The sequence below is a fragment of the Plectrocnemia conspersa genome, unplaced genomic scaffold, assembly GCF_051122295.1.
Source record: "Plectrocnemia conspersa isolate PC_06_02 unplaced genomic scaffold, ASM5112229v1 ptg000011l, whole genome shotgun sequence".
Taxonomy (NCBI): Eukaryota; Metazoa; Arthropoda; class Insecta; order Trichoptera; family Polycentropodidae; genus Plectrocnemia; species Plectrocnemia conspersa.
Window position 1 is genome coordinate 9,778,331 of NW_028277175.1, and position 13,005 is coordinate 9,791,335.

A 13,005-nucleotide genomic window follows, 5' to 3' on the forward strand; every position below is an offset into this window, starting at 1 on the left:
AATGTTTTTCTTTGCGTAGTTATCATTTTCTTTAAATGTATTTAATTTTTAGATAGTCATTCTATCTTACTCAAAATTATATTCAATATTAAAAAGTAAATTAAAAAAATAGTTTACAGTAAAAATATTTAGCAGACAGTTTTTGTCCAAATCAAATTCATGAAAAACATATTGATATGTTTTTTATTTTTTAATTAAACCCCCTTTAATATTGCGATAGTAATACAAATTACATATTATTGTACTTTACTTTCAAAAAGTTAATAAATACTTCAGCAGTAAACATTTTGTATTTCAATTGAAATTTTTATTCTTGTTGTTCTTTATGATTTTTTAATTACAAATATAAATTATACTACATACAATTTTTTAAGTAGTTTAAAGAAATTCAAAGTGACATGTCTGAAAGAACTAAACGATACGTATATCAACGCTCATAATATTTAGATAGCTACATGATTTAGATAAATAGCATAATATTTATGTACATATTTCAAGGCGTATTTGCTTACTTGATGGTTCTAAATTATAAATAAAAATGTTTCTCTAATTATAATATATTTTATCTAAGAATGCTACAAACTAAAGTATTATAAAGGATACGATAAACTGACGGATCGTCAAAAGTGAAACGCGATCCTTATAACAAGGCCGAGCATCTTGAAAATATTTTCGCAGGCGTCGTTTACGTGTAAATAGAACCACCAATTGCTCCTAAAAGTTATTCTGAGATATTTAATGAAGGTATCTTTAACCAAAATGTTTCTACCAAGATCGTTGAAATAATTTAATGGCATACTAAATCGAGAAAATGACAAATATGGCATTTTCCGACACTAATCTAAGTAAATGTAAAAATAATGAGTACGAAATAGATTGAATGCATCTAAACAATTTAAAATCATTTGTATACAAAAAAAAAAACGTACCTCCTGTTTTTATGTAATTAATAAATAACGCGAGAAACAAAGAGCCCAGATTGGACCTTTGAAAAACCGTCGGAGGGGTATAATATTATTTTAACAGTCGGTCACCATAGGTGACCGAGTTAAATCATCCGAAAAATTCTGATAATTTATTTTACTACTAACCCATGACAAACCTTGTCAATGGCCTTTTCAAAATCCATATATACGACGGTTAGTAACAGTAGAACGGACGGGACGTAAAATATGTATTTTATTTAATTTCTTGTTCTGTATTTTAATTTTAAAGTAATCACCACCAAATTTTAATACCTTAAAAAATACTCTATCTATTACCTCTAAAATTACCGATAATCCACACTACTTTTCTATAGTCTTTGTCAAGTATATTGTTAAAACGCGTATCTGTCATGCTACAATCTATATATTTTTATCAATAATTATAATAATATAATATAAAAACAGCTTTAACCCATTAACCGCGGGTGATATTTTTGCGCGTCATTTAAAAATTTATGTCATATTTTTTAAAATATTATGTTTCAATAAATTAAAGTGATTTACAGCTTAAATTATACTAAATAACCACATTATTAGGCTCAAAGGTTTATGGCATCTTTAGGTGCTCAATGAGCACTGGCGATTTTATTGATGCCTTCTATAGAAGCCATCCGCGGTGAAAGGGTTAATAACAATTCTATTTTAGCTATGAACTTAACTAGTGGCAAAACATAAACAATAATTTCGTATTTATTAACGATACACAAAATAAAGTTTTTTATTGTTTTTCGTACGGATATATTTCAGCAAGAATAAATAAACAGATATTGTCACCGTATAGTATTTTATGATTTATATAATTTTCAATGAATTTTTCGAGGCTTTTTTGTCGTCCATTAGTCGCTTTTAGTAGCGCTAAAGTTGACTGTAGACAAACAAACAAATTTTGTTTGTTGCCAACATTTTACCGTCGTTGAAATAATCTGCATGCCATTTAATTTTTTGTCATACGCTTGAAAGCTGTTCCCGGTTTAATATTTTAATAAAAACATGTATAGTTAAATAAAATCTATTTTTAAACATCTTTTCTTATCTTTGATACTGGAAACCCTTTACATTTTATTATAAGTATTCTTGCCAAAGATATACGATTTCAACCTTTTCCTCGATTCAGTAATTTTACAGATAACAATTATTATCACAATGAATATAAGGGTTCAAATTGCTGATTACAATGACGATGTGTATGCTGAATAGTTTTCGTCCTTCTATCGTTATCCTATTTTTACAAATATATATTTTCTACATCAATCCAGAACATTAAAAGCGAACTAAATAAGATTCAATAATAATAATTTCCAAACCTCAGAAAAGTATCATATTAAATAGAAAAAAAAACAACATATAAAATATAATAAGACATCTTGAATTAATAATTAAACATATATAATTTATTACACAATTATTTAAGTGAGGAAATATAAAATATATTTTTGTATAAACATTAAGCATATTTTTTATTCTAGATAATATTTTTTTGATTATATGGTTTTAATTTTGCTTAAATTTTATTTTTAAATAAAATATTTAAGATTATTTTATATTACTAACTAATTTATTAGCAAAGGCAACCCAAACTGTAACGATACAATAAATGGGCTAGAAGTGATAAGGAAAAGGCCGACACCTTTGCAACTCACAGGAAGTATTCACACCATATGATTCTGCGACAGAAATTTATATAAAAGCACCCATTTAATAATTAAAAAATTTAAAGTAAAAAATAAGACAAATTATATAAACAGACACAAATCCAAAAAAAGCACCGGGACTTGACTTTATATCAGGAAAATTACTAAAATAAATATCCGCATTTAAACATAGGTTTTTTGGTATTTATGAAATGCTTATAAGATATTAAAATAAATTAATAATGCATTTTATTAATGTTTATTTATTTACAATATATATTTTTGTGTTAATATATATTTTTTATTTTTTCAGGTGCTGGTGGTATGAGTCTCTAAAAAAATCTTAATGGAACAAACCGACTGGCTCCGTAATGGTTAAGTGGCGTCTATACAAGTGCGCTCCGGTAATAGTTTCTATAAATTTCGACTAAAAAAATATGAAAGGCTCTGCTCGTGCGTTGCCAACTTAGGGGAAAGCTCCACCGAGCAATTGTTGATGTGTTCAAAATGGAAAAAATAAAAACGTAGTGTGTTTGTGCGCGAATCGACAATGTACGACGACGAAGGGAACATCGAATTGGCAAAATAAAGAACACCGATATGACGTCGCAGAACATGTCGAGACTTTGGTTATTGGTCTTCTTGATCGGTCCTGCCTGCGGCGGCGGGTCACGACACAATGACTCTTCAGAAACACTCCATTCCTTGGCCAGCAACAACACTCATCATTCAGTTTCGTACGATGTGACCAGCGAAGAGGTCGCTTTAAACTCTGATCCCAAGGGAAAGGCGACCCAAACGCCCTTGGAGGAGGAAGCTTACGATAACTACAACCCTCCAGAGGACACGGCGCCGTTAGAAGAAGACATGCTGAATGCCGAGCGCAATAGAGAATCTGGATACGTGGGATATAACTCGGATAGATTACCCTTTCAAGAATCAACGGACGACTTGGAAAAGCAAATAAACGCGACTCTGCAAAACAGACAGAGGCATTACGAAGAAGGGATAGTGGACGCTGAGATTGATAGAGACGGCACTCTGTCCGATATGTCACAGGCAAAGTCAAACAATCAAGAAAAGCGAGAAGTTTTGTACGGGAGTGGTCCTAGGTTCGAGTTTTTGATCGGGTCGCCGATCGAGAATTTCACCGGGCAGGCGTTGGTGGGTAAAGATGGAGTTGAAAATCACACGAGGAAGCCCTTTGTGCCTCCAAAGTCAGCCTGGCCTGTTCCTCAGGCTCAATTTTTGACTGCCGAGCCGAAACTTAACCACACCACAGGGCTGCCCGACGCTGAAACCAAGGTGCAAAAAGTGAAACCGAACGAGGGTAAGCATGTCGAAGCTGTTGGTAGTGGTGGTGGTGGTGCCGAAGATTATGTGGAATTAGTGGAGGTTGTGAAACACGGGGATAATGCGAACAAAAGTGCTGTGACGTATTTGCCTCACGCCAACGCCACTGGATTTTTTCTTGACAACGACGCTCCTGATACGAGTGAGTATTTTTGCTTATATTAAACCAGTTATTTTTTCATATTTATTCAGTTATTTTTTAATATTAGTGATACTTGACTTTATAAATTCTTGGATTTATATACGATTTTATAATATTAAAGCTTAGTTTTTATTACGACTTACAATAAGAGAGAATTCAATGAAGCATATCTAAACCGAATTTTGACCAATAGGAGAGCGCAAAAAGCAATTATCCCTTCTCAGAAGTCAAAAATCCACGTCAAAAGCAATAAAATCGTGTCGGCGCCGTCGCAGTGGGAACGCTCGAGCGTTCCCACTGCGACGGCGCCGACACGATTTTATTGCTTTTGACGTGAATTTTTGACTTCTGAGAAGTGATAATTGTTTTTTGCGCTCTCCTATTGATCAAAATTCAGTTTGAATACACTTTCACCAATACTTTTATATCATAGGTTCGTATTTTTAAAACATATCATAACTGCAGACAAACTATGGAGCAATATGTGAGATGCAATTTGTCTGTACTTCTTCTTCCACTTTTTTCTTTTGCGAGATGAGTTGGCTTAGTTTGCATTTGGACTATACTTTAATTAATTTTAGAACTTTCATAAGATTAGGTTTGGGTTTGAACAGCAAATAGAATTTTCGCTACTGGCAAATTGAGTATCATAGATTTTTAAAGCAACATATAATTTCATTTGTATAATTATATTTTCGTATATCTACTGGTAAAAATGTATTTGAACTTCACTAGTGAAAATATAACTTCACCAAAAAATACACATTCACTGTAAAATTTATACATCGCATGTAGGGATTCCAATCCCGGGCCAAAATTTTGATCCCGGGATTTCGGTATTGCAATTAGTCGATCCCGGGATCCCGGGACCAGTCCCGGGATAATTTTCATGTTATTTTATCGATAAAAATAATTTAAAATGAATAATACTATATATTTTTACATCTGTTTGTTATAACGTACAATGTATAAAGTACGTATATCCCTAATCGCATGTAATGATTAGTGTGTGAATGTATATTTTACTACATATAGAATAGTTGAATTCAAATAATTTTACTAGCACCGGCCAGATAAATTATATATTTACTGGTAAAAATATATATCTACCGGGGAAAACGTATTCCGATATAATTTCGCTGAAATTGCATATTTAAAAAAAAATCAAGATAGACTGTTTTATTTAGTTTTTTCTTAAGGGATAACACGAGCATATCATTTTCGCTAGTAGAAATACATATATATTTATTGGTGAAAATGTATTGGACTTCAATAGTGAAAATATAACTTTATTTTATTTTTATTTTATTTTATTTTATTAATTTATTTAGCTTAATAGCTAATCTTTACATCTAACAAATTTAGTAAACATATATAAAAATATATAAAAAATACATAACAGAAAGAAAAAATAAAAATATACAATAATAAAGTCTTAATATTATAATTTATTTCTATATGTACGTAGGTGTTTTTTTATTCCATTTATAAAACCCGTTATATTTTTGCTGTTTCGGATTTCTCTTGGAAGACTATTATATAAATCAAAACCTCCGTACATAATTCCCCTAGCCGTACTCGTTTTCTTATACTTAATTATTTTTAAATTTTCTTTATTTCTAGTATTATATTTATGTACATCTTTATTTCTTATTAAATACTTATTAAAATATTCTGGTAACATATTATTTTCTAACTTATATATAAATACTAAAACATTCATACTCAATATTTCTTAAACATTCAACCATTCTAATCTATCAATCATACTTTTACAATTAGTTAATCTATTTTTATTTAAGATTACTCTCATTGCCCTATTTTGTAATTTTTGCAACATTTGTTTATCTAATTTATTTAACATATTTAATAGTGTTGCACAATAATTAAAATGGGGCAATATTATACTATTGTAATTTTTTTTTTTTGTATTTATACTTAATATATTTTTTAATCTAGATAATAAACCTATTTTTCTACTAATTTTTTTTAATATATAATTACAATGTTCTTTAAAATTTAATTTTGTATCAACAATTACTCCTAAATATTTTATATTATCCACTATTTCTATACTAGAGTTATTTATTACTATTTTGGTACTATTATCTAACACATTTTTATAATTAATAAACATACATTTAGTTTTATTCTCATTTAATTTAAGTACATTATTCTTTAACCATATTTCTAATATACTTAATTCATTATTTAAATTATTTACAATTTCTTTAATGTTATCACCTATGCAATACATTAATGTGTCATCCGCAAATAGATGAATTTTACATTTTTTCACGTTATTAACTATATCATTAATATACAAAACAAATAACAATGGTCACGTTATTAACTATATCATTAATATACAAAACAAATATTACTGAAAAATACATTTAAGCATCGCATATGGAAAAGTTGAAATAATATAATTTTACTAGCACCTTCCAGATAAATTATATTTTTACAATAATTTGGCATACTGTTACATTTATTACAAAAATTATTTTAATAATCTACCATAACACATGGCCCAAAAATGATTTGCCTTTTTTATATTTTTTATATTTTAAAACGTTGCTCAATTTTTAATGTATAACAAATTCAGCACAATTGATTAGTGATGTAGTCGGAGACTAACACCTGAAAGACATGGGTTCGATTCCCATTTTAATCCCAGTGTTTTTAAATTTCTATTGTATCTGGAAAATCGAAATTATTGATTATTATATAATTATAATAACTTTGATTTCACTGAAACGCTACATAATTTCATACATATGTATATTTAAAATAATGACCTACTTATGGGCATTATAAAATGACTCCTTAAAATTTGACTAACTGATCGTTTAAATAAAATAATTTTAAATAAACCCAGTTTAAGAAACTAGTGAATGGCTGGTTTTTATAATAAATTCCATGAAACGTACAAAAACGTAAAGGTAAATTCAGATATGATTTTATTATATAACATTGCAATAAAATACGTTTATTATTTATTCTTGGAATCTTACTAAGGTGGAAGTAAAATATATTTACAATAATTTAAACGTTTTCCAGCTTAACTATGTAAATACAAAATATTAATGCCTTTAAAATATGTACGAGAATAAAGTACGTTCGTATTGTATACACTATTATTTGTGGCTTAATACACTATTTACAATTGTAGTAAATTATGTAGAATTACTCAATTCTTCAAAATTTAATAAAATATTTTTTAAAAATTCAATAGAGAGTTTGCTTATAAGGCAATAAAGAGCAAACGTCGCATCGCGTTTAAAATCATAAAATATGGACGTTTTTCTAAAACAACCCGTTCGCGACGTGAATACGAGATTAGATATTATTTTTTTCTGCTTTCACCTTCACCCCTAGCTATACGCTGAGAGCTGTTTTTTTATTCTACTGTGGAATTTCGCGTTCCTTTTTCACCATAAAAGTTCTTTGCAACTCTCCCTCTTTCGCCAGATTGATGGAGCAGTTTCCGGAAGAATCCTCGGGCGAGTTTCTCTCTTTTTTTTGACGAAGACGACAGTTCGTGTATGTAAGGAGAATAAAAAAGAGATGCAGCGGCGTGCGGTATTATTTCAATGAAAAAGTTGATAAAAAGGCACGTATAACCGTTGAAAAATGCTGGAGCGTTATTAGTCGTATGTTGAACGTATTATATTATTCACGTGTAGCTAGATATGGCTATATAAGATGTAACTTCTCATATGCAGTCATATTCGATTATGTCACAAACAAATTTTGCATCCGCTTCGCTGTATCCGAGAAGTGTCAAAACTTATTTAACGTCGATCTGTTATAATCCGAACACATAATAAAACCTCTCTATCAAAATTGGATTAATATTTTGTAAAAGCGTGTTATGAATGATTTTAATATCATCTATTTGGGTCAAATAATCTGTCACTATCAAATTAGGAACACCAAAAGTAAGTTATTCAAGTCAAATATCAAGCACAAATTGATGAGATTTTAAAAATATGGTTGTACACCTATACTAATGCAAATGTTATTAGTTCCATCTAGGATTTTTTTTGTAGTTATAAATAATACAAATATTTATAGATTTTCTATCAAGTTAGAACAGTACTAAATAAATCGTGAAAAGGATCTGTAATTTAATAAATAATAAATTATTGTATATTTATGGAGATGTGTGCTCGTCAGCTTTATTAATTATAAGAGCATCTAATATTTATAGTGTCTTAAATTTGAAAAACAAATCATTCTACACGGTACAATACATAATTGGTAAATTAACCGTAATCTCCATTATAGGGTTAATAACACGACCTTCCAATTTGCAGAGGACCGTAACAACCATATCACTAAATAAGTTCGGTCGTAGATAATTCAGTGACCGCGTTGCGTTCCCTTATCCTTTGTCCAAATAAATGTGTTTCACTTCCGAAATACAGAAGCAAAGCTAGCAAAAATTTCGCACAAGGATTTGTTTTGACTCGCCGCAAAGAGACCTCTAGGGCACTCGAACCCACACCTCAGTACCAAGATTAATAATTATTGCCTCCAACTTTTCCCCACGGCCAATTGAGCATATTGAATACTTCTTAATGCGAATATTTCGATTTAATATAATCTCGAAAATCTCTCACTCAACATTTTGATATTTGCGTTGCTCTTTGAAGTGCTCCAATAGCTTTTTCAACACGGGAAAGATTTGCGAGCGGAATACGCAAAATTTTATGCGAATTTGCCGGGAAAAAGAACGCCTAATCCTCGGATCGTTATTAAACGAATGAAAGCAATAGCTTGGAAGGGAGAGATGGGGGTAAATCGGCATGATATTGCACGTGAAATGTTCACGGCGGGGAGCATAAACAACGCTCTTTACGGTCACACCTTTTTTGTAGACTCCAAATTTTTTTTGGTCACGTGACGCTAACGAGCGTTAGGAAATTTATGTCTTTTCCTTTTTTCCTCGAACAATTTTGGTCAGCATACCACACGTATAAAGTAGAGTGGTGAGAAAATTCAAGGACTAATAACAAACAAACTAATAAATTGCTCGTTTATTAACCAACATACATAAGCTTTTAACAAATATACGAACTTAAAGTGATTCATATTTAATAAAAAAAATTATATAATATATATAAGTAAGGGGTTGTATAAGTTTCAATAGGGTGTCCCCATGAATGATAATGGCTTGGCACCGCTATAAAGGGTCATTACTGCTGTATTTTGTAGAGATAGGGGTGAAAACCATTTTTATTAAATCATATAATATTTTATTAAGAACCAGGAATTTTATTGCCACACATTGTTTAATACGAAGCTGAAACCCGTGCGTTTGAGCTCTCAAAGCAATCGAACAAAAAATATGCTTCCGATTCGAAAAAATATATCACGGCCCTTGCGCTAATTACCAATTAAAGCCTCAATATGAAAGACCCATAAAAAAGATAATCCTCGATCGAGACTTTCTTCCCTTAGAATTTAGGTGAGAGAAAAAATATTGCCAGTAATTAAATAGGAATATAAATATAATTAAATGTCAGGGTAGCGAATAAATTCGTGAATAATTAATATATACATTTTCGGATTAGCACCGATCATAAAAAGAAAAAAAATCTTCTCATTTAACGTATTACGGTCCGTTCACGCGTTTTCGCGTGATAGCAAAATGTTGTGATCAGTTTGTTTACGCATTTTTGAGAGCTTAAAATAATGTAAATCATGCTTATAAAAATATATTTTTTCTAGAAAGGGCAATGAATACATTTTTAACATTACCCTTTGGCAAAAAAATTTGCGAAAATAGCGGACCATAATATAATTGAAAATAAATGCTTTAGTGGGTTGTAATATTTTTCAAAAGGTTATTTAGCTGCGTTTAAATCGAGCTTTTTGTGATGATTTTCTTGTTTAGTAGCATTTGTGGTTCATTTAATAAAGCTGATTGAAAAAAATTCTGTAAAAATGCTGAAAATATTTTATTCGAAACAGTAATATTCAACGCAATTTTTGCGTTTAAAAGCTTTGTAAAAAGGGTTTACGTGCAGTCTGAAAGTTTCAAAACCACGGGTGAGCGAACTGTGGCTTTGACAGTTTGAGATTTAAAAAAATGTAATTTAACAGTGTAAACGGAACAATACATCTCATATTGCGAGAAAAGTTCTGAAACGAACAAAGAAATTATGAAGAAAGAGTTAAATATAATAAAACATTACAACGCATTTAGAGAGCAATTAAAATAAACTGAATGGAAAAACATCATAAGCTTTTTCGGTAATAAGGCTTCTTAATTTCTTGTCCAATTTTTATTGAGTCACTTAAATGGCAGACGGCTATATGTGTCTTCAACTATGGTAATCGAATATTTAGTATTTCGCTCATTTTAGAGTACCACAGGGATCTAATAACGTCCTTTGCTCTTTCTTCTCATTAATCATTTCTTTACATACATGAATTGAGAACAAAAAATTATGTAGTTATTTAAATTAAGACTTATGAACTTATTGTAATGAGTCGCAATAGTAAAAAACAATTAATAATACATATAAATGTAGCTAACTTTGAATAAATCAGTGTGCATTGCCAGCGTATTAAGGAGCTGGATAGCTAGTGCTTGTTCTAACGGTCATTGAAAGAGGATGCGATCATAATACTCAAAGTCATTCTGGAACCCAAAACTAGAATTCTTTGAAAATAGTAAAGTTGTAAATAGCAACTCTTAGCGTATTGAAAGTTTAAGAAATTATACAATTTCTTATTAAGAATTAAATCATTTTTAGCATTGCAAATAATTTTTGTATGACTTTTTGAAATATATTTTGTAATAAATAGACTACAATACATATTTTTTTAATTTCTAATCTTAATGTCGTTTAATTGTTCGTAATATTTTTCTATTGTAATATTTTAAATATGTTTTCTTCAAATTTTTCTATGTAAAAATAATAATCAATTAGTATTTTCCTTGACAAAAAAAATATTTTTTTCTTTTTTGTATTATGTATCAAATTTATCACAATTTATTATTTATTTTGTACATCTACTATGCAAATAAAAATATATAAATAATTAATCTATGTACATTCTCAAATATATAATAATACGTACTTTTTCTCGTGCATTTAAATATCTATTCCTCGTTATTTTACCATTAATACTATATTTATAATACTTTTAATAAACGCATTTGTGTCTATGTAGTTTGATATAAAGCTATAAAGTTAAAAGAGGTTTCTAACTCATATTCAGAAAATATTTTTTCAAATTTATTTTTTTAAATAAAAATTTTAAACATAAAATATCTTAATTTTTCAAGTTAACCGGTTTTTATTTGTACCGAAAACCGATTTTACTTGATCTAAAAAGTGATTCCGAGATCTATAGGAGAACACTCTCTAGCCAGAATATTCATACAAAATATTTTAATTGTAAATATAAGGACGGAATAGCGTAGTCTGTAACATCTCAGACTTGTAACTCTGAGGTTACGGGTTCGAGCCCTGGCAGTGACACTCGAATTTTTATTTATAAAAAATTTGCTCTATTATTAAAAACCGGCATAGCTGCATATATATTATAATTTATATTACGCATACTAGTTTATAATTATTAATGTAGATGTCACCGACTCCCAGACTTTCAGTCTGATGATTAACACTTACTTGTAAGTATTCATTTTGTCTGATTGACTTACTTAGTTGGTACAGATTTGCCCGTTGTAATGCATTGGGCTTACCCTTGTTAGGTTACAACGGAAGATTTATTAAAATAAAATAAAAAATAAATAGAATCGGGAAAATTAAATAATATGGAATTTTCCGACACGCACTTAATGGATAACACAGCTCCATAGAGAATATAGATAACTCTGTAAAGTCCGTAACACATCAAAGGATCTTTGAATAGATGTCCCTGCTGTATTTATATAATTAATAAATAACTTAAATAGTAGAGGGCATAGGTTTAACCCTTGAGGAACCCACGAAGGTGCGTTATATTCTTACAACATATTTATTATATGATGATGACCAAAAAGCGCTAATTATTATTCGCTATTAATAAAAACGTATACACAGGGAGTTGTTGTCGACTTTTTAGTATTGCACAATAGCGGTTTTTATGTCGGTAGACGCATTGTCTCGCATCATTTACGCACAAAATGGTAGTTTATCTAGTGCTTATAAGTGTTTAATGTGCTAACAGGCAGTTTGTCTGTGAAGTTATGAGTATTTTTATTTGTTAGTAATCTTTTGAAATTTTCTATTAAATTATACCAAAATAATTCTCGCTGTGTAGAAACTTAACCTTATTCTCTTTTTAATAAAATAAATTTTACTACACTTATAGCATAAAAAAGTTAATCGTCTTTTGTGTGTCTGTGTGTTAAAATTATCTGGAATTTCAGTCTATTTTTCATGATTTTTTAGAAATGTAGTTTTAAAATACTGCCACTGAGTGGAACGTTCACTATTTCTTAATATTTTGAACATCTGTTTTTTTATGTCTTTTAAATCTAAATATCTAAAACAGCGCATTTTTTAATCAACCTAATACTTTTTCATGACTGTGAGGTTGAGGTTAACCCTTTTTTATTTGATATTTGAATTCTTAAAAGAAGTCATGTAATGAATCAGTAAAAAGGATTTTAAAAGGCAACTTTACGAGCTTTGTCGAGAGCGCCGAAAATTAAATCGTGGATTATGATACACAATGAAATTATTGCAGAATTATGAATGTGGGCGTGCGTGGAACGGCACCCCTATAAATTCGCCAGCAAGTTTAGGGGGCGAAGGCGCCAGGGGGACGCGGTCAGGACCCTTCCCAGGAAGCGGGACCCGACTTCCGAGAAAAACACACCACTTTGTGATGTATAATATACGGATATGTAGGTATCTACTATGTG

General features: G+C 29.9%; 2 protein-coding genes across 4 annotated transcripts in view; one reads left to right on the forward strand and one right to left on the reverse strand.

The window, feature by feature from the left end:
* LOC148229411 (uncharacterized) overlaps positions 1 to 13,005 on the forward strand; it is a 138,762-nt gene that overhangs the window by 35,992 nt on the left and 89,765 nt on the right. For all 3 annotated transcript variants that reach the window (XM_088198940.1, XM_088198942.1, XM_088198941.1), the window contains exon 2: positions 2,931 to 4,112. In XM_088198940.1, coding sequence (XP_088055066.1) covers positions 3,218 to 4,112 — 895 coding nt within the window. In that variant the 5' untranslated portion in view covers positions 2,931 to 3,217. The remainder of the gene's footprint in view (positions 1 to 2,930; positions 4,113 to 13,005) is intronic.
* The window catches only part of LOC148229412 (uncharacterized), a 212,193-nt gene that overhangs the window by 16,014 nt on the left and 183,174 nt on the right, over positions 1 to 13,005 (reverse strand). The window lies entirely within an intron of this gene.